Source organism: Takifugu flavidus, chromosome 21 (genome assembly GCF_003711565.1).
Source record: "Takifugu flavidus isolate HTHZ2018 chromosome 21, ASM371156v2, whole genome shotgun sequence".
Lineage (NCBI taxonomy): Eukaryota > Metazoa > Chordata > Actinopteri > Tetraodontiformes > Tetraodontidae > Takifugu > Takifugu flavidus.
This window is the reverse complement of record NC_079540.1, coordinates 8,346,829-8,366,475: the sequence shown is the minus strand read 5'-3', so window position 1 is coordinate 8,366,475 and position 19,647 is coordinate 8,346,829. Positions and strand designations below refer to the sequence as shown.

The 19,647-nt window shown below is 42.2% G+C and overlaps 5 protein-coding genes across 7 annotated transcripts; 1 reads left to right on the top strand and 4 right to left on the bottom strand.

Moving 5' to 3' along the window:
• Positions 1-1,740: 1,740 nt before the first annotated feature.
• mrpl24 (mitochondrial ribosomal protein L24) lies at positions 1,741-5,644 on the bottom strand. The gene is made up of 6 exons (XM_057021334.1): positions 5,496-5,644; positions 5,105-5,291; positions 4,674-4,769; positions 4,323-4,426; positions 3,420-3,550; positions 1,741-2,096 (listed from the first exon to the last, which is right to left on the bottom strand). Exons 2-6 carry the CDS (start codon positions 5,285-5,287, stop codon positions 1,960-1,962), a joined length of 651 nt encoding a protein of 216 aa, XP_056877314.1. The 5' UTR covers positions 5,288-5,291; positions 5,496-5,644; the 3' UTR covers positions 1,741-1,959.
• Positions 5,645-6,081: 437 nt separating this feature from the next.
• hdgfl3 (HDGF like 3) lies at positions 6,082-10,548 on the bottom strand. Of its 2 annotated transcripts, none has more exons than XM_057021371.1 (6): positions 10,249-10,548; positions 8,994-9,070; positions 8,707-8,845; positions 8,207-8,362; positions 7,969-8,130; positions 6,082-7,539 (listed from the first exon to the last, which is right to left on the bottom strand). In XM_057021371.1, exons 1-6 carry the CDS (start codon positions 10,279-10,281, stop codon positions 7,519-7,521), a joined length of 588 nt encoding a protein of 195 aa, XP_056877351.1. In that variant the 5' UTR covers positions 10,282-10,548; the 3' UTR covers positions 6,082-7,518. The 2 variants fall into 2 exon arrangements, with proteins under 2 accessions (XP_056877351.1, XP_056877350.1); XM_057021370.1 differs by having other exon boundaries at positions 10,078-10,546.
• A 602-nt stretch (positions 10,549-11,150) lies between these two features.
• prcc (proline rich mitotic checkpoint control factor) lies at positions 11,151-15,376 on the top strand. Its single transcript, XM_057021323.1, has 7 exons — positions 11,151-11,975; positions 12,053-12,100; positions 12,245-12,727; positions 13,000-13,092; positions 13,183-13,329; positions 13,424-13,489; positions 13,624-15,376. Exons 1-7 carry the CDS (start codon positions 11,676-11,678, stop codon positions 13,708-13,710), a joined length of 1,224 nt encoding a protein of 407 aa, XP_056877303.1. The 5' UTR covers positions 11,151-11,675; the 3' UTR covers positions 13,711-15,376.
• Positions 15,377-15,436: 60 nt separating this feature from the next.
• Positions 15,437-17,751, bottom strand: mrpl9 (mitochondrial ribosomal protein L9). The gene is made up of 7 exons (XM_057021359.1): positions 17,463-17,751; positions 16,743-16,902; positions 16,510-16,634; positions 16,336-16,389; positions 16,149-16,247; positions 15,948-16,031; positions 15,437-15,749 (listed from the first exon to the last, which is right to left on the bottom strand). The coding sequence occupies exons 1-7, from the start codon at positions 17,544-17,546 to the stop codon at positions 15,498-15,500; spliced, it is 858 nt and encodes a 285-aa protein (XP_056877339.1). The 5' UTR covers positions 17,547-17,751; the 3' UTR covers positions 15,437-15,497.
• Positions 17,752-17,884: 133 nt separating this feature from the next.
• Positions 17,885-19,291, bottom strand: LOC130518620 (transmembrane protein 272-like). Of its 2 annotated transcripts, XM_057021372.1 has the most exons (5): positions 19,204-19,291; positions 19,069-19,131; positions 18,919-18,969; positions 18,618-18,809; positions 17,885-18,414 (listed from the first exon to the last, which is right to left on the bottom strand). In XM_057021372.1, the coding sequence occupies exons 1-5, from the start codon at positions 19,256-19,258 to the stop codon at positions 18,173-18,175; spliced, it is 603 nt and encodes a 200-aa protein (XP_056877352.1). In that variant the 5' UTR covers positions 19,259-19,291; the 3' UTR covers positions 17,885-18,172. The 2 variants fall into 2 exon arrangements, with proteins under 2 accessions (XP_056877352.1, XP_056877354.1); XM_057021374.1 differs by lacking the exon at positions 18,919-18,969 and having other exon boundaries at positions 19,204-19,285.
• Positions 19,292-19,647: the final 356 nt, after the last annotated feature.

Genomic DNA, 19,647 nt, shown 5'->3' with positions numbered 1-19,647 from the left:
ACGGACATTCTTAAAACGCATTCTGGGCCGCACGGTGGAGGGCAGACACAAATCTTTGTGTGTGTGAATGGAAAAAGTCAAGGCAGATGGAGCAGCACAATGGCCCCACTTCACTGAATTCACCTTGGCCTAATCCGAGCCTGAAATCCACACAACTCCCATGCGTGGACAGGAAAGACAACTGGTCTTGGAATCGTTTTTCCTCTCACAAAATCGAAACCTCAAAAGCCCAATTTCCGCTGACTGGCAGCTTTGGTTCCCTCTTGGATGGCAGAGCGGTGGAGGCAAACCGGATCAGGAGGGACGGGTCTGGGAGAGGCGCCGCATTCGTCCGCTCACCGGCCAAACCAACCATTCGCCATCCACGATGCTTTCTGCATGATGTTACTGTGCCGACCAGAAATGAGGGTTTGGGAGCCACTGTGAGAGTTTGATGCAACGATATTATCTGTGACCCATCATGTGTCGTCTGGCAGCGGAGCCAGATGGTTCTGCTGCCACTGCAGAGCCGGACACCAGTAAACCCAGTCTCACAGTGAGTCAGAACTGGTGGTTAACCATCATGGAAAAACAGATGTGGAATTCTCGCTGCTGCCCTCAGATATCACGCAGAAATGCACATCTAATGCGCAACGGAGCCCGATTATAGGCTGAATGTTTATTTGACAGAATTAAAACTGCATTTATAAAAATGATGGGCTCTTCTGGTCCGTCGCAGAGCACAAAGAAACACACGTGAGTCAAGATTTGAACAGTATTGGGCTGGAAGATGTTTTTTTAAGCCAATACTAAATCATAAAAACCATAAATGGTGAAATTTGATCCGTTATATCACCCTTTTGAGTCTACTCTGACATTTATACCCGCTTTCTTTTTTTTTAACACAAAAATTGACAAAATGTTTATAGACATTGTTTAAAATGAACTATTTCGCAATATGTGGTCAAACATCTTTGGATGCTGGTTACCACATTTTGTTCTACTTATTTCACAGGGTCAAAAGTTTTCTATGATATTAATTGGAAAATATACAATTTCATGTATGCAACTGCAAAAATAAACCCTTTTTCCCACCTGGAAAAAGGCTGACAGTTTAGAATGGGACTTTAAGGGTGAGTGTGTTAGTAGACTTAAAGCTGTGAGCAGCAAATGTGCATCAATTCAAGATGGTGTCAGCGCTGACACAAAGGACGCGAAGATTTATGCAATCGTTAAAAAACAGCCTGAAATAAATTGGTTTTACTTTGAAAAAAAAAATCTTAAGTCAGCTCAACATGAATTTAGTGTGTGTGTGTGTGGTCTCATCCTGACACATTTCTAGTTCCCACATTTTGGAGAGAGACCCATTTGTCAGAAACACAGTGTGTCTACTGTAAAATAATATAATTTTCCACCTGAGAAATAAGCCCAGTAGGCTGCCATTACCAACCCCATCAGCACCAGTCGCCATCTGGTCTAAACAAAAGCAGACAGCGCTGCAGATCAAGACCCGACGCCGAGACACTGCGTGGACGGAACTCTCCCTGATGAGGGAAAACCTAAATTTACTGAATCCAGACCAGAAATCCAGACCTGAACTTCTCGTCCCCCCCCCCCCCCCAATTGTAAAAAGCTGATGTGAATACAATCACACCAAAATCATTCCTAGGATTTTAATATCCTGCCATTTAATATTACTGTTAAATATTTCTGAATAGTAGATTAAAGGTTTCATCTATTAAACAGTAAAGAATGTACATGTTTGTAGACGTGCATCATTTATTTACTCTTACAAAAAGAACATAGAACAGATATAGATTTTAAATATAGGACGAATACACACTGAGAAGATGCCAGTTGCAGATATCGACAACGGTATCTTATCTTTTATTAATATAGTGTAAAGCCGACTGTTGAAACGCACATTTCCAGTCAGCTCAACACCAGGTTGTGTCTGAACAGCACCACAGGGCTCTGATCTCAGTACCAGTAGGACCGCCGGTGCCTCCTGGGCTCCGTGATGCCCATTTTCTCCATGACTTCTTCCTCTAATAGTTTCAGAGATGGAACGTATGTGATTTCTAGAGCGTCCTCGGGGCTTGTGTCTTTGGGACCATCTGTGAGGGCACAAGTTAAAAAAAAATTAATGGCCAAAATATCTGCAGCAGCCCTCCATTGTGCTGAACTCCAATGTGAAAGTGTGGTGGAAAATTGGCAGATGGATAATATTTTCATTTAAAACCCCAACAAATTCAACAAACTCCAGCCCGTTTCCAACCTCCCTTTCCTTTCCAAACTCATGGAAAAACCAGTGGCCTAACACCTCTCACTCAGTAACCAGTATCAACAGTCCCACACTGGTTTTCACTCCAGACTCACGCCGCCACCACCACCATCATCATCATCATCATCCTCCTCCTCGACCTGAACATTCAACACAATCTCACACCCTCATCTCCTAACTCTCAGAACCATGGCTCACTCCCCTGAACTGGTTTAATCCTCTTCTCTCTGGTGATCATCAGTCCAACTTAGATATTCCACATCACATCCTGGTGTTCTGCAAGGTTCAGTGTTTGGTCCCTTACTGTTGGTTGTCCTGCCTTCCTTACTATTGGCAACAAACACATACCACACATTTGCACTGCTATGTGGACGACACCCAGCTCTACACACTGGACGCTCCCCACCTCGACCGCTGTAACTTGCTTCTCTCTGGTTGACCTGACAAATCGGTGCATAAACTAAAAGATTCCCACATAATCATCACGCACCGGTCACACCAAACCTGAGCTGCAGCAAATTCCGAGGCTCCCTATGACTGAACCATCTATAAAATCACATTTTTCGAGCATTTCTGGGAGGACGATAGAGCCTAATCAAGCTCATTGCAGGGCATATGGGAGCATTGGGGGGCTCGGTACCTTGCTCAAGGGTACCTCGGCAGGGCTGTGAAGGCGTCCTGTCGCCTCCTCCTGCTACCAGAACACCTGCCAAGATTTTTCCACACCAGAGGGTTGAACCGAGACCCGTCTGCTTCTCAGTCAGTCCCCTACAGACTAGCTACTACTGGCCCCTATATAATGATAGTAATACTAATAATCAAAACTCAACAAATTATTATTGTTGACGTGTGATCGGCAAAATGTCCCAGTTTGCTTTGTTTTGCTAAGTGATTTTAGCTTAAAGAATGCTGGACATTCGTGTCCCTCAAGACAGGAATGAGCCAGTAAAAAGTCAGTCAAGCATATTGTATCAAGTGCTAATTAGGTTTCATTGCTGGTAAAAGTAACCATTTACCTAAACAAACAACTAAACTAATGAGAGGAGACGAATATAAACACAGAGCTCCAAGACGACACTGTCATTAAATGAAGGTCCTCGAGGTAAATCACTGGGTTTGAAGATTACAGAACATAGAAAACCAAAATATAACCCACCTTTCCACTGCTGAGGCACGACCCCGTCCCGCCGCTCCACGACAGGTTTGGGGATGATCCTTCCCGTCCTGACCGACACTCGCACTCTTTCCCCCTCCTCCGTGTACTTCCACTCCACCTCGGTGGGCTTTCTGCAGGATCGATAGCAGCGGGATTCGGTTGATTTGAGGCTGAATCGTCTAAAGGTCGTTCACGTTCCTGCACACTGACCCACACTCAGATTCTATTCTGCATCCACGCCGATCACGGCCGGACTTTAGTTCACGGTCTCCAAATGTGTGAGCGATGTCTCAAAATTTGGGGATTTGAAGTTTTTCCAATCATTCCAATTCTAAAATGAATCTCTTGAGTTTTAGGAGGTCAAAGTTCACCTCATGCCTCATAACCATAGCAACCTCTTGAAGAGTATTCAACTGATGAACAGCCCTCCAACCCAAATCTTGTTATAAAAAGGAGCTTTGCCAATTCTCCCCTTCCACAACACCCTCCCCAGCCCTTCCTCTTGACCCACCGCTGTGCTTTACTCTCTGGAAACTGGTTGCCTTGCAGAGGCAAAAGAACTGGCCTGTCAGGCTGTACCATTATGGTAAAAACCATAATCACGGTCATTTGGGTTGGTATTGGCATCACAGAACTTTAACACAATTACTCATTGACTTTGAAAACCAGCGTTTATTGATTTTTTTTGTGCTTCTTGGATTTTCCAAGAGAAACGTAAGAAGCAAAAACTACAAATTAGAGCAGACTTTTAACTTTCTTATTTACGAGCAATAAACTTTATTTTTAATCAAATGAACAATTTATAACTGAGCAGTAACTCAGCGGGCAACTATTTAGGTTACACTTTTTGAGGAACAGTTAAATGAGCAGAAGGAATTCAGATATGAACAGGTTTGCTCCTACCTGTCTGAGGGATCAATGAGGCTGATGTCACGCAGCAGGATGGGAGCCTCATTGATGATGTAGTTGCCACGGTAATCATGGGTTTTTCCAATATACCTGTGATGCTGAGACAAACCAGTTGACCAGTCTTAATTCTAAAAAAATCTTAATTCACTGATCGTGAAATGGATTTTTTTTATCATGTTCATGGTCAGCGGCTGAATCTGGTCGACAGACTGTCGCCATCTAGTGGAACATACACACAAAATGTTGAGAAAAATGCTCTAAAAACCTCAGTTTCTGAAATTAAAGGGCACATTCCAGGTTAAAGACCACTTTAGCTCAATGTTTAGAAGAATATCACTTGCTTACTGCATTTAGTCCCTCTACGATGACCCAGTTTCTGTGTCTGAAGACTTGGATCACTTTTCCTTGCTTTCCTTTGTCCTTCCCAGCAAGAATCTCAACCTAAGGAACATAAAGATGATGTCTGTGAATCTAAAAACTCGTTAGCTGGACAAATTGACATTTCATTACTTAATTTTATAGTCATTATGTTGTTGTTTTTTAAAATGACAAGGCTTATATAATATTTTAGGTTTTCTGTTTGAATTTATCCATTAAAAAATAAGCCTTTATTTACTAGTTATAGTTACTTATTTGTAAGTTGAACAGCCCAAATGCTGGTCCAGACCATGTTGCACAATATGTAGATACGTTTCCAGGAGACAGTGTCCTTCCAAGGGACACTGTCAAGATCTAAATTGTGTGATGTGTTGATGGGAAGGGGACTGATTCCTCACCCTGTCCCCTTTGAGGACCGACCAGTCTTCCGGGGCTATAGGCTCCACAAACACCTTTCTCCTTTTCTTTCCTGGAGGATTCAGCCTCTTGGCAGCCTGCGTCCACGGTCTGTTAGTGCCGTAACGGTAATCTTTGGGCACGACGACCCTGAGAGCCATCGACAGGAGAGTGGTCAGCCTCATTGTCCTGCAGGGACAAAGTCAATCAAGCATTTTCAATTCGCACTCTCGTCCAGTCAGGCTGCTATGCTAACGCTAGCGTGCAGTTACATCGTTATCAATGCTGAGCTCATGCAAAATATTAAAATCCACGATCAGAAGTTGCGGAGAGTAACGCAGATAACTAAGAATCCATCATTTATAAAGGTAGACGAGCGCAGAAAGCTCTTACCTTAAGTTGACTTCAATGTCACATGTGTCCGCAGCACTCGCAGACCTGCAGCGCCACCTGCTGGATGGGAGGAGTCTTTGCTGCGCGCATGCGTACTTGGCCAACAGGGCATCGGCGCTATTTGGACGCTGAACAGAGAATAAAGGATGATTTAAACGGGGTAATTTAACTAGATTTTGCCGATATTGTAGCGTTACCACAGTCACTTCATAGCAGTTAAGCTGCAGGTTTAATTCTAAGCTTGTCCCTTTATCCGCCTTGTGCCGTTTTGGGTTTTTCCTCCAACAGCTCAAAAACAGGCACATTAGTCGTTTGCATGCTCTGCATTATCCATCAGTGGCTTTTGACTTGTGATGGGCGGGCGATCAGGCCAAGACGTATTCACTAAATCACATTTTCATACCTCAGATCACCACAAACGTTCACCGTCATCTACTGAGCAGAATATTGCTTTCCTAAATTATAAGCACATTAATCTCTTATGTTCTGTGCAGCAAAACTGATCATAAAATGATTTACTGTCAATAAGCAGCTCACTGCAGAGAGAAACTAAGAAGGTTTAGTTACATCAAGACAGAGTCACTGGTTCTTTGTAATCAAGATGTTTATTAAATGAACTGGCATCTACAGAGTAAACTAGGCAACAGTTTAAAATGAATGACGGTTTTGGAAAGTAATAGTGAAAGCTAAACCAAATACTACACTTTAATGCCAAAATACAGCTTGAGAAAAGCAGCAACGGTGACCAGTTGTGATCAATGGTGGGTCTAAACCCTCTCTGACACAGCAACCATCATTAATTCCACTTCTAAATGCTCTTTCAAGGTCATAATTGGATTAAACGGGCTTGTGTTTCCAAATAATACAAGGAAAACTGCAGTGATCCATGTAACATCATGAACAAAGCTAGTATTTCTTTTTTTTGTTTTTTTATATACTAGAACCTCAAAAATTGCCCCTAGTGGAAAAACACCATTTTTTGAACACATTTAAGCAAATACTTAAAGAAAATATCACAACTTTGTTACACAGCCAAAAAAAAAAGATCACTACTATAAGAAAGGACTCCAGTTAAGACTGGAAACCAAAAGAGTCCATAAATGTGTTACAACTGTTCATTCTGTGGGTCAGATCTCCAGTATCGAGCTAATTAAGTTGTAACATCTGATGAATTTGTCCAGAAATCAGTGATTTCAGATCACTTGAACCCCCAAAATAACCAGGAATGTATTTTCAATCAACACTTGGGGCTGTTTGCAAAGCGGCTACTTTAAAATCAAATTCTGCTCGACTTAACTGGGGTTTGTGGGGTCGACCTGGAGAAACGTTATCATGATTTGGTCACCAGCAATGAAGCGAACACTACACCATAGCAACAGAACCCGTGTTGCATGAACATGTCATATGGCGACATATACAATGACGAACGGGGCGGGAAAACATTCGGAGCAACTCACGGATCCGATGGCTGAATATGTAATTACAGATGAGGCAAAATGGAAGGAAAAACCCTTAATTTAGCAACTGAAGAACATGGGTGAAATATCTGGGGGGGGTTTGTACATATCTAAGTCTTAAAACCATCAAATTAATTTTTGGTGGTTAAAATATTTTTCTTTTGGATTTACGATATATTCAGTGTTTATTCCCTCTAAACTGAAAATAAAAAACAAACAACAAAAAAAAAAAAAACCCAACATTTTGACACCTAGAATTCAGTCTTTGTAATTATGTAATTGCACTTAGAAATAAAAAATATATACACACCATAATTCCGTTTAGAAATGAGCCTTAAAGCGCCCCTTTCAATTGTTTGAAATCAGATTAACAACCTTTTTGTCTCTGGGATATATGATATCCCAAAACTGGCAAATGAGGATTTGTCTCTCCCTCGATACAAACACGTCGGTTTTTAAAATTCTCTTATTAATTAAGCACCTAAATCTGGCTTCCTGCAGGTAATCGTGTTGATGCTTGAATTCCAGAGAAAAGCGTCAAAGGTTCCTTTTCTTCTAAGTGGGTGTTAAGCGCTGTCTGTCGCAGGCTGCAGGGAGAACGAGACGGTTAGGGAGCACATCTGGCACGCAGCACACAACATCTGGCCAAAATCAACCCAGGAATTAAAGCTGCTGCAGAATGTGAGCGTTTGAAGACGGGAGGGGGCCAAAACACCAGAATGCTCCTTTAAGCTTCAGATTTCACCGTCAAGAGCAGAAATTATGGGTAACGTCTGTAAATAAATGTTTTAAAAACACCTGGAGTTGATTTCAAGGACAGAAACTAGAATTTGCATTTACCAAATCTGTAACAATAAAAATACAATAATAATGTGTTATAAGTCGTGAGGATGAGTAAAATCAGCACATTATTTTCCATCATTATTATTACGCCCTTTAATTTAACATATACATGGAACTTTTCTTGAACTTTCTTAAATTTACAGTGATCCAGCAGCCAGACGAGGCGCCCTCACCTTTTCTGCTGTTAACTGCCCCCCCTCGGGGGCACTTTCCTGAGCCTCTGCCTTTAACTCGGCTCCAGCCACATCGTTGACTTTGGCCCCTGTGTTCGACTTGTTGCCGTCCACTTTGGAGTCGCCTTCACCCTCCGAATCCTTCAGCCGCTTGGGAGACACCTGAGGGCGTTTTGGCAGATTCAAAAGGAGCCCTCGCCCCCCCGACGGTTCCCCACCCGCCGCCCGTGAGCCTCACCTCCGTGGGCTCCTCTACTTTTCGTTTATTCCCCCCCTTCTCGCTTTTCTCGTCAATGACCAGGGCGCCTTCGTCCTCGTCGCTGCTGCCCTCGGCGTCGGCTTTTTCCGGGCTGCCCGCTTCGCCCGCTCCTTCTGACGCGTCGTCCTTCTTCGACTGACATCAGAAACAAAACATCCCAGACGGGGTCAGAAAGGCCACAAACCTGGACGTTGGATTTTTTAAATTCAGCTTGAATAAATTATTGGCTGTTTTCTTGATTCGTCGATTATAGATCCTCTCAACACGGGTTGAAAAACTCGTCTGTCATTCATCAAAACGGGATTTTATTTTATTTTTTATTCACTTTTTACCACTTTTTTACCATTACAATACTGGAGCGAGTCGCTGTGATTAGAATCTCAATTCCAGAGTCATTTTCAGACATGATTAGATTGGAGAATTGGTCTTAAATATGATTAATCTTTAAAATTACCCCCAAAAGGGTTTGAGAAACTCACCTCATAGGCTTCGTGTGTGACAGTTGGGTTGTTCTCGATCTCCCAGAGTCCCTCGGCGAAGCCTTTCCTCTTCTTTGCTTTTCCAAACTTTTCCTTATGTTCATCATACGGGAACAAATCGTTGGCCCCCAAGAGTGCCCTGCAGGTTACAGGTGAATCACTCCGGATTACTCTCCGAGATCAACAAACGTAACCTCCGGCCCACATTTTGGCTTCGCTGATCTCGGCCTCTCGGATTAAGACGAGATCAGAAATAACGTTCAGCAATATTAAAGCTCGTTACTTACGTCTCATGAGTTCCGAAGAAGAAGACCTGGTACTTGTTGGAAGGGGATTTCACAGCTCCTTCAGGTAGCTCATCAATCTGCAGACCAGAAACAGCCTCTTAATGATGCTTGCAGTAAAATGCTTCTATTATTGGGGGACTCGAACGTGTTTAATGGAAAACAATAAAAAAATGTAAATGACAGCGACACTGAGACTGGTCTGATTTGATGTTTAAGAATGTTGCTTTTGTCTGTGAACACACCTTTTGGCATTGAGAACTATAACCAGTAGGGAAAGGTGTGGTTCAAAGGAGGAGGCCGATAAAATGTAAGAACAGAGGATGTCTTATAGGCAGGTTTGTTTCAAATGAATATTTCTCAGCTCGCCTTGAAACTACAGTGGAATATTATAGGGCTTTCCTAGACTATGCATCAGCATTAACTATAGAAAGCTATGATGTGGAGGTGGATTTAACCTAATTTAAAATGAGAAATAAAGACGTTTGCGACCAAGCAGACATTAAATCCAATCAATGGTTTGCATAAATGTCAATATCACTAATGCACCAAAGCATTGGGCCAATTCAGAACGAACCATCATCCGGTGCAACAGTTAATAGGAGGAAACTTTGTTTTTATCCCTGTACCTAACTTATCTGACTTAAATGGCTGCGTGTTATATGCTTAGAGCGCCCAAACTTCATGTTAACGGCAGCATACTAAGCGACATTAAAAGGCTAATTTGTTGCGGACTCCTCGTCGCCCTGCTGCTATTTTTAATTGCTCTGGAACAGGTTTACATAAATCAGCATTAGCCCCGCCAGGGTCTGGCAGTGATATTAACTTAGCGAGGAGCCTGAAGCACCGAGGCGTCTGTTTACGCGATGAATCACCGAGAAGACATGTGCGACCGTCGGCGGTGGGCTAGCTGTGCGGTGCGGTGCGGTGCGGTGCAGCGGGAGCGTTAGCTGCGCCGCCAGCTAGGCTAACTGCAGCTAGCTAGCGCTAGCCAATGCTAGCTAACGCTAGGCCTCGCAGGTAAACAGCAGGCGGAATGAAATGAATGGTCATGCTGAAAACCAGGCAGTTAACGTCGGGTGCTTACCCTCGCAGGCCAGTGCGGATACCCCTTCATTTTAGCAAACACAAGATCACCAGGCTTGTATTCTCTTTGCCTGTTTGACCTCGGCATGCTTCTTGCAGAAATGGGCAAATGTGTGTGTAATTACGGCACCGTAGTAATTGAATATGCTGCAGTATCCGGATTGGTTCACACCTGGAGCAAACACGCAAAGCGTCGGGTTGTCATCAAGATTAACAAAGCGCGGAAAATTGGAGCGGAGGCACGGCGAGCGTCTTTTTTTTTCGCGGATTCTGTAAAGTGGATGCCCGGTGACAACGACAACGGCTATTAATTATGAAAAAAAAATAACGTGACCAAACGGCGCGGCTAGTTAGATTTGATGCGATCCCACAGGCCAGTAGCTCGTCCCTCGGGCCGTTGAGGTTTTGAAATTGAAACCCGCTTCCCAGTTTGCAGGCGCGCCCCCACAACCTGCTCAGACCGCACAGTTGCGCCCCTACCGACCGAACCTGCGTACTGCAGGTCCCCCAGGACGATACTTGCAAATAAAAATGAAAATGAGAAAATATTTTGTGAGGGTGGCAGCATATTTGTTGCCCCTTGACCTTGGGCAAGCACCTGCCAGGATGTAGGATGTATTTGGGTTTCGTTCTTCTCTTCTCTTCCTATTAAAGAGGCAGGATCGGAGCACAAACATGCCGTGCTGTGCCTGAATAAAGTGACAGTTTGGTCTGCATGTGCCGTTTATCCTTCAAATATAACTCCTAATATAAGAATGTCGGGCGGCCACATAAACATATCGGTCTCTGTTCAGGTGTAGGCGGATCAGGTTATAAATGATATATGCAAATTCACAACATAACAAGACTGAAATAATAACTCAAGCGCCTCATGTATTTCAGGGTTGTTTTAGAACGATGAAGTGTGATTTCACGGTATGCTTTGAATTTCGTTTATTTTGACTTTATTTGACTGTTTTGTAACTGAATTCTTTCTCTTTCTGACTCCACCAGGCCTCTTACATCCTTGTCTATTTTTTGTAGCGTCCATTTATTCGACATCAACGTATGTTTTTACACCCTGGGGTCTACTGGGGGCGATAGTGATCGAAACTCGTCGTCGTCGCTTTATAATAAACCGAAGAAGAAGAAAAAAAGCTGCGCAGAAAGCTGCGCAGGTCTCGTTTTCTAGTGAAGAATGATGGAGGCCAATGTTTTGATGGTTTCTTTGGACTAAAAAAAAGCAAATATTTAGCCATTGACGTGGCGTATAAGTCGACGCTCTGTTTTTTGAAATATAATAGAGAAGACGAATTCGGGTTGGCATCAAAGAAAGCGTAACGAAATTATCCTACGCCGTTGCTTAACTAGCATTAGCTCGAATCGATTCTTGATAAGGATAAGGTCCTTATAATTCGTCAGAGGTCAGTCTTACTTTTGGTTTTTACACTGTAGCACTTGTGGAATTACGATATTAATTGTGTGGATATATTAGCCTCGGATTAGCCACCATTTTCGGACGTGAACCAATCAAGGGAGCGAGTTTTCCGAACGTAAAGAAGTGATTATCCATGTGCACAACTTACCGCAGTTTAGCAGCCTTTGAAAATAGATGCAAACATGTCTCTAGTCGCCTATGGCAGCAGTGATGATAGTGATGCAGAGGAAACCCAGACCTCTGTACGGGAGAAGAGAACAACCACGGGGGGGCTTTTGTCATCGATGCCCGCAGCGAAATTCCCCGGACCGACGGGAGGTATCAACCGTGGACCAGGCAAGGGTTTAAGAGCTAAAGAAATGGCCTCAAAAGAAGACACCGATCCAGCGCAGTACAAAGGAGGCTTGTTTTCGAGTTTACCAAAGCCGAAGAAGCGAACAGAACCTGTGAAAATTACGGTACCGGAGATAGAGAAACGAGATGTAAGTGTCCAAACCTATGGGTTATATGACGTATGAATAAATAGTTGGTTATGGAGTAATACGCCCCTTGTTTACAGTCGGATTCTGATGATGAAGAACCAACGAAGAAAAGAACACCAACTCAGGTAAGAAGACTTGCAAAGTGACATTAATCCAAATATTGTTTTTACTCTCAATCGCTTTATCTTCAATGGTCAATGATGATAAATTACTCGGGTATTTCAGAAGACTCTGACTCAAACGGCACCTCTTATCAATACCTTTTCCAGCATGCAGGTTCGGGTCTGTCCTCCCTGCTGCCTCAACCGAAAAACCTGACACTGAAGGAGGTTGATAGACCTCTGATTCCTCACACACTCACCAAGCGTCAAGACCCGAAAGGAACCAAACCCGGGACTCCCTCTCAATGCCTTGTTGGCTCTAGTCCATCCCCATCTGCTATTAAAGCAGCTGCAAAGTCTGCAGCCATGCAGTTGGCTAGGCAAATAGCTGACCAGGACAACGAGGAGGAGATGACGCCACAGAACTACTTTTCTCTGGGCGAAAGTTCCCAGCCTCTGATTCCTGCTGTTCCAAGTTTAGACACCGAGCCAAGAGCTCCTGCAGAGGTTCAACCTTTTCTGCCTTCAGATGAGCCCGGCCAGTCAGACGCCCCTCTCGACTTTGGGGGGAACAACGAAGAAGTGGGTGCCTGGGGAGGACAATATCCACAGTATCTACAGCCCTCGGCGGCTCCAGAAGACTTCCAAGCAGTAATTATGACTTTTGGTGACTTTTTGACATATATAAACTCGATGGATTAAGATTAAAACAACAGTTGTTATAATGTATTTTAATGTAGTTGGGTAATTGCACAAAATTAATTTTATGATTTACATTTATGAAATTGGCTTTGCATTATAAATCACCACAAGTAAATACGGAGACATGTTAAAGTAATGGCAACATCATATGTTCAATATTTATCTGCTGTGTACAAAAAAGCTCAATTTGGACAAGAACTGAGGTGACATTTTGTCCTCAGGAATATTATAATGATCCATATTACCAAGATCCTAACAGTGGAGTGGCTGAAGCGGAGGAGCCGGGACAGTCTGCCATGTTTGATGATGAAGGGGTAAGAAGACAGAGCTGTATTTTCCGTGTAAATTCACGTGGCTTTCGAGCCAGGTGTTAAACTGATGAGAATGTTGTTCCTGCACGTCAGTTCATGAGGCTTCAGGGGAAACGAAACCGGGGTAAAGAGGAGGTGAAGTTTCTGGAGATCAAAGGGGACGACCAGCTGAGTGGTACCCAGCAATGGCTGACCAAGAACATGACAGAAGAGAAGCAGAACCGTCAGTCGTACAGCAAGGTGACGTGGAAAATTCCCTCAAAATACAGAAGCAGAGTGCTACGTTGTATGGATTCACACGAGGTTAAATTGTGGCCTTTCCAAATTCCTGCAGAGAAAAGGACACATGCCCACAGGACAGCAAAGACGCAAGCACCAGATAACATATTTAATCCACCAAGTAAGTGCCATTCAAATCCTGCTGTTCATATTTTCAGCCTTTCGATTAGACCCTAAAATAAATACCCACTTTCTCAGAGGATCGGATTCGAGGGTTGAAGTATCAGTCGTTTTATTGCACCCTCCTCTGTGCAGGCAAAGGAACGTGAATTGGAGTTGAAGAACACCTGGGCAGAAAACAGGCTAACCCGCCGGCAGACCCAGGCTAAATACGGCTTCTAAACGTCACACTCTGGACTCTTGGCAACTGAAGGGCTTATGTTAGAGCCTACTCATACTTATTATGGATTTCCACTCCTGCCTCTTCCTGTTTTTGTTTTGCAATGTAATTTCTCAGTAGTTCTTTTGTTTAGCAGATTGCTAATGTGTTGCTGTACTAAAACTCCAGTGTGTCGGCGCCATAAACTCATCAGTCACTTTTTCAGATACATCAGTTCCAAACTTAGGAGACAGTAAGGCTATTTTTGGACTTCAGTCGGAGCTTTAGAATGAGTAAAAATTGTGATTTAACTTGAGTGACCTGTTCTTTTTCCACACAAAATGATCTCAATGGTTTACATGATTGTTCTTTTTTAGAGAAAGGGGGAGTATCCGGTCAGCAGCTGTTCTGCGTGGTGATATTGATAACGGGGAAACGTGTGGCAGCAGTAACCAGAATAACTACACTAACATCCAAAGTGTTCAGATGTTTATCCTTGTCAGCAGCAGTAAACAACACTAGTGCGTCAGACAACTGTGTTGTATCAGTGTGGACCAATATATATGAATATTGTTTCTGGTATAATACCAAGTGGTTAACCTGGTACTGGCACCGCCTTAAGGCAGCTGGTGAGTGTACATGAATAATTGATTTGTACAGCAAAGTCAATGACCTGTTGATTCAGCCGATGAGATGCAGCATTTTTGGTTAAACATCTGGAATGGATTTGCTTCTCTGGCAATCTAAGTTATTTCAAAACGTCACTGTAGAAAGGAACTGGAACAAAGCTGTGGCCCTTGAACTGAAGTCAGGCTTTGTTGGTTAGCTCAAGTTTACACACATTGCCAGGACCAACATCCATGTTGCTATGAAAGAAATCCTAGTTTTCCTTTGCAGAGTCTCGCATGTAGTTTGTAGATTTTCCTCTGAAGGCAGCCCTTGAACCCACATCAGTTACTGTACCTACAAGTTAACGTGATATTGATGGTGACGTCTTTTGTTTGAAGATGATCGACGATATTCCCGTGACCCCATTAAGGAGAAAGAGGTAGAAGCAGTTGGATTGACTATATAACTTTAAACAGCAGTTTAAGGAAAAATCGCAGCCATTAAAATGAGAGAATTGTCCGTTTGTGTGGTTTACTGTAACCGAGCCATTGTATTTGAGATAATGCTAAAAAGGGCAGTCGAGAGATTTGCATGCAGGAGACAGAAAGCAGGTGTAGTTGGTGAATCCTGACCAGTGATTCTCTTGATCCTTTTAAGTGGACTCTAGATTAAAGGCCATTCAATCACTTTAAGAGTTTTCTCCTCTGTTACACTATTTTAAGATTTTACTTGCAGCAGTATAATGGACAGGACTGAATTAAATGTTTGAATAGAAGATAAAATAGGGCTTTTGTATAAAATGATACAGTATTTCTGCAATAACTCACAGATCTCCAGATTCTCCTCAAACACTTCAGATGGTGGCAGAAATTCACCAGCGGTGCAGAAATGTCAGCAGCTTCCAGACACTTTACAAACCAAGCCAAGCAACAGTGGGAATGTCCCAGTTTCAATTAATGGGAGTTCTTTTATAAAGCTGCAGGTCAATGTCTGGAGTTTACCCAATACACTTTTCTTTATTGTGCAGTTAAGATGAATGAATAAAGATTTTTTGCTGTTTTCTGGCCACACACCTTTAAATTGTGTCTGTTTTGGTCCAGTTAACACTCCTGAACAACAGAAGAGGCAATCACGCGAGACTGTTGTCCATCACAGGTGTTTTATCCCACAGCTTAACAAAATTGAATAGATGTGGAGTCCTTTAATCCTTCTTGGAGCTCTCATTTGATGGGGTCGTGACCTCTTCACTCCTCGCTGCTGTTGCTCCTGCTGCAAATCCAGAAACTCCACCGCTTTGATTCTTGGAGTCTTCTGAATCTGTTTCCACAGTTTCTGCTTCTGAAGCATCTGCGCCAGCACGTGGCTGCTTTCTTAACTGTTTCTGGTATTTTGCAGACACATCTTTATATGGTTCCAGTGACACAGGGACACGAACTGTGTCTATTCCATTAACCTGAGGGAGAAATAACACAGCAGTCAACTATTTGCTGAAATAACACCATCAGGATGATTTTGGCCACTAAACAAGTTTATATTTAGGCTGTGGAAGTCTGAATTGTGGAAAACTCACTAATACGACTAAATGTGAGTTAAATTCAGCTATTTTCTCTGCCATCTTCACGTGAATAGAAACAGGAGCAGCATATCTTACCGAAATGTCACACCAGTATTCACCTTCTTCCTTGACTGACTCGAATGGAAAATCCAATGCATGAGGTGGCACAACAACTCCCCTCTAAGGAAAAATGTAATTAAAGTCAGTCTTGCTTTAGTGGACAGATGATGATTGTTTGACAGGACCAGTATTTTGGATTGTATGATGTAATAAAGGAGAAAAAGAAAAGAACCACACCTTTAGAAATTGTCTGCACAGGACCTCTTTATTGACCTCGAAATCATCCGGTGGCATTTTGATTATCCTCAGTTTGCAGCGCTTAAAATACTCCAGGGTCTGTAGTTAAAAAAAACATGAGAAAACCAGCAGGTGACTCAAGCACGTGGTTCCGTTCTGATCATAGCACCGGTTCTGATCAACTCACCAGTTGTCCAGTGCGGGTTTGGACTCTTTCTTCTGGTTTTCCTTCACGTAAAAGCTGTTAAAAAACACAAGATAGGGGTAATCAGAAGATGAAAATTCCTATGCAAGGGTAAAAACAAGAGAAACGACTATTCAAATGTTACACACACACTCACACACAAACAAACACACACACCCTTAACTCCTCTGCAAATATCTTTTTGTTCTCTGGTGATGGATACACAGCAAGGCCTTGAGGGAGCAGCTTGTTTCTTCCAACAGATTTCTTTACAAAAACCGTGTCTCCTCGTCCGCCAAGCTCTGTCAGTAAAGTAAACACACTTATTTTAATCAAGCAACAAAAGAGATCTCAAAGCAGTTATAGTGGGGAGAATCCCAACATTTCTGGGGTCGGTCTTAACGACTCACTGGGGACAGTCTGGCTCAGGATGAGCTCCATCTTCGGTGTTGGAGAATGTTTGGTGTCTTCAACCAATTTGTATATTCTGTGTCTTCGAGGGTGAAGCCTCGGTGGACTGCCTACTTTAGATAAGGGTACGTTCCACCATCGCTCCACCACCACTGTACTCTGTGGACACAGAGCATATGCGTTTGAACGATATTTTAAATATACGTTAGCACTCCCCAGTAACATACTAGAACAAGAATTCTGACCAATGTTTTACAAGTCACTTTTACAAGACTTAAACAAGCCAATACTCTCCTCAAGATAAATTTATGTACTCAAATAAATCTATCATTTTTATGTTGGCTGTAGACCATTGCAATGGGTAATTGAGGTCCCTATTTAAGAAGGGTGGTGGGAAGCCACAGACCACAACTATTCCATAAATCATAAATATTACAGTATTCACGTTTTAGGCATTAAGGCATAAAAACAAATATAAATAAACATGAAATAGGCTTGGTAATGACCAAAGCCCTTACAAATAGTGTTGGATGTGGTCAAAAGACAATGAACCACCAGTTAAACAAAGCTATTAGGTTTTTAAAGAGTTTATACGAAAAGATGTCTACCTGTATCGGCAGGCAGATCTTATAATGTGCCGTCTCTACAGATTACGCATCCTGAGGAATTTAAGGGATCTTGAGTTTTAACATAACGGTTAATGTAAGATAAAGACTGACCTGAGGAGAGGACAGAGAGAAACTCCTGACTGCTGCAGGCTGGCTGAGCAGCTCCTGAAGGACACGGCGACTGCAGCTCCACATCGTTGTTCAGATTAACAACATCACAAAACAACTCGTCTAAGTAGACTGCTCACCTAAACGTTTCCTACAAGACCGACTTTAACGCACGAAGCAATTTCTATTAATTACTGGTTAAATACCACCGGAATGTTAGCTACAGCTAACCGCTTTAGCCATGAGGGTGATGTTGGATGACGTCAAAGGACCCTTCCGGTTTTAGTAGTTCTAACAAATGCCTGATTTTAAATATTTTATCCAAGTGAAAAATGTTTAGGATTTCCACTTTTTAGGATTGCCACTTTTTGCAACAGTTAACGACACAGCAGCAGATATGAATGCACAATTAAAAACCCCCAAAATGACATCATATCTTTATTGTGTTATCATCATCATAGCTACAAGAGGAAAAACAAAAGACAAACCAAAACACATCTACATGCACAGAGAAAGCTAATCTGTGAATAAAATACGTTTTAATTTACATACAAACATCCATGACTTTCCAATGTGCAACAAGAAAAGAAACAACCTTATGCATGTATCTGAATCAGCACCACAAATTTGCTCCACAAAAGATTAGATTCCTGTCAAACTTACTTTAAAGATATCTGTTTTATACACTGTAAAAGCATTGCATATTAATAAAATCATACATCACCCGCTGCAGATTCTGATACTGTTGCACCATATGGGATTTGGTCAGAAATGATGTTGTCATCAGACCTACAGCCATGCAACGATTCAAAACAATAGCCAATGATAATCATGAAGCCCATAGTGGCCCACACCGCAGTGGTCATACCAAAGGCAAACTGGTAGGTTGTCTTGTGGCAGTAGAGATTTTCTGGATTGTAGTTTGGAGGATATAAAGAATAAATCCAGACCGAGCCTAGGAAGAAATTTAGCATGTTAATCAAGTTCTAAGGTGATTTTACAGGTTAAATTGTACATAGCTGTTTCCTCCTACTGGTAGAATCTGATGATATCAATAAATATAGTTTCATGTTTTGCAATCAAGATTCATCAAAAAAATTACAGAGAATTGGTATATACAGTAAATTACACAAATGTGATAGTGATATATTATCCAACCTGCGATGAGCCAGCAGAAATTGTGGAAGTGCAGGAAGACCATGCAGCCCGTGGCTACAGCAAAGACCAACGGGTTCTCGAACATGGTTCTTGTGTAGGTCAGCAACAGAGCAAGAAGGATGATCACTCCCATCACTATCAAGTACATGGGAATGTTGGGCTGTATTGGACACTGGTCCAGATGTTTCGCCCCTAGGCAGGTGAGCCAAATAGGCAAAGAGCAAAACAAAATGTCAATATTGACATTGACTACAGATATAAAGAATAAATAGAGTAAAAGATTACAGTGCTTAAAACACACCTAAAGCAATGCCTGTTAACATAACCATCCAAGTACTGATATTCAGCACAGCTACAAGAAAGAAAAAAGCAGATAGTCAAATAAAAATCTATAGATTTTTTTTTTTTAAATGATGTAAGTCTCCTCGAAAATAAAAGATAGATTTCTCACCAACTATTGAAATAACTATGACACGATGAGGATTGTCTTCCATCTCAAGATGTGAGTTTACCTCTGCAGTGATAAATAGTAAAAGTCTGGTTACAATTAGAGAGGACATAAACATCTAAAAGAAGAGTGTTTTACCCATTCCAGTTGGCTCTGAAACCTCCATGAATTTGCGATGGGCATTTCTTAACATTTCACATCCTTTTTCTGCAGGATGTTAAGACACATGAGATAAAGCATTTCAGCTGTTCTCTCACTCTGCTTGAGTGTGAGGAAACACATGATTGGATAATGTGGAGATACCAATTGTAAGCCACTTCATAATGATAAATAAATAAGATGAATTTCAATTCGCTCTTAATGCATGAAATCGGCAATTGATTGCGGGTATAAATCAGAAGTAAAATCAACTTTTTTGTGAATGTGGCTCAAATTCTGCAAATAATTCTGCAACCCTGAAAGAGCCGCATGGCGGTTGAATGTGGTTTGTGATGCAAAGATTGATCCATTTCTTTCCTACTAGCTTGTCACCTCCTCTCAGCCCAATAAACAGAGCAAACATAACCTGGCGCCACGTATCTC

Coding starts and splice junctions, on each gene's coding strand:
- mrpl9 (XM_057021359.1), bottom strand. CDS start 17,546: ATGTGGAGCTGCAGTCGCCGTGTCCTTCAGGAGCTGCTCAGCCAGCCT. Junction 16,903..17,462: donor TCTCTCTGTCCTCTCCTCAG/GTCAGTCTTTAT, acceptor CTGTGTCCACAG/AGTACAGTGGTGGTGGAGCG. Junction 16,635..16,742: donor CCTGAGCCAGACTGTCCCCA/GTGAGTCGTTAA, acceptor CTTTACTGACAG/AGCTTGGCGGACGAGGAGAC.
- LOC130518620 (XM_057021372.1), bottom strand. CDS start 19,258: ATGTTAAGAAATGCCCATCGCAAATTCATGGAGGTTTCAGAGCCAACT. Junction 19,132..19,203: donor TTCAGAGCCAACTGGAATGG/GTAAAACACTCT, acceptor TTATCACTGCAG/AGGTAAACTCACATCTTGAG. Junction 18,810..18,918: donor GTTAACAGGCATTGCTTTAG/GTGTGTTTTAAG, acceptor TCACCTGCCTAG/GGGCGAAACATCTGGACCAG.
- hdgfl3 (XM_057021370.1), bottom strand. CDS start 10,164: ATGCCGAGGTCAAACAGGCAAAGAGAATACAAGCCTGGTGATCTTGTG. Junction 8,131..8,206: donor AAGTAGAGGAGCCCACGGAG/GTGAGGCTCACG, acceptor AAACGCCCTCAG/GTGTCTCCCAAGCGGCTGAA. Junction 7,540..7,968: donor GGCAGTTAACAGCAGAAAAG/GTGAGGGCGCCT, acceptor TTCTCCCTGCAG/CCTGCGACAGACAGCGCTTA.
- mrpl24 (XM_057021334.1), bottom strand. CDS start 5,287: ATGAGGCTGACCACTCTCCTGTCGATGGCTCTCAGGGTCGTCGTGCCC. Junction 4,427..4,673: donor TCGTAGAGGGACTAAATGCA/GTAAGCAAGTGA, acceptor GGTTTGTCTCAG/CATCACAGGTATATTGGAAA. Junction 2,097..3,419: donor CGTGCCTCAGCAGTGGAAAG/GTGGGTTATATT, acceptor GTGCCCTCACAG/ATGGTCCCAAAGACACAAGC.
- prcc (XM_057021323.1), top strand. CDS start 11,676: ATGTCTCTAGTCGCCTATGGCAGCAGTGATGATAGTGATGCAGAGGAA. Junction 12,101..12,244: donor AGAAAAGAACACCAACTCAG/GTAAGAAGACTT, acceptor TACCTTTTCCAG/CATGCAGGTTCGGGTCTGTC. Junction 12,728..12,999: donor CTCCAGAAGACTTCCAAGCA/GTAATTATGACT, acceptor TTTTGTCCTCAG/GAATATTATAATGATCCATA.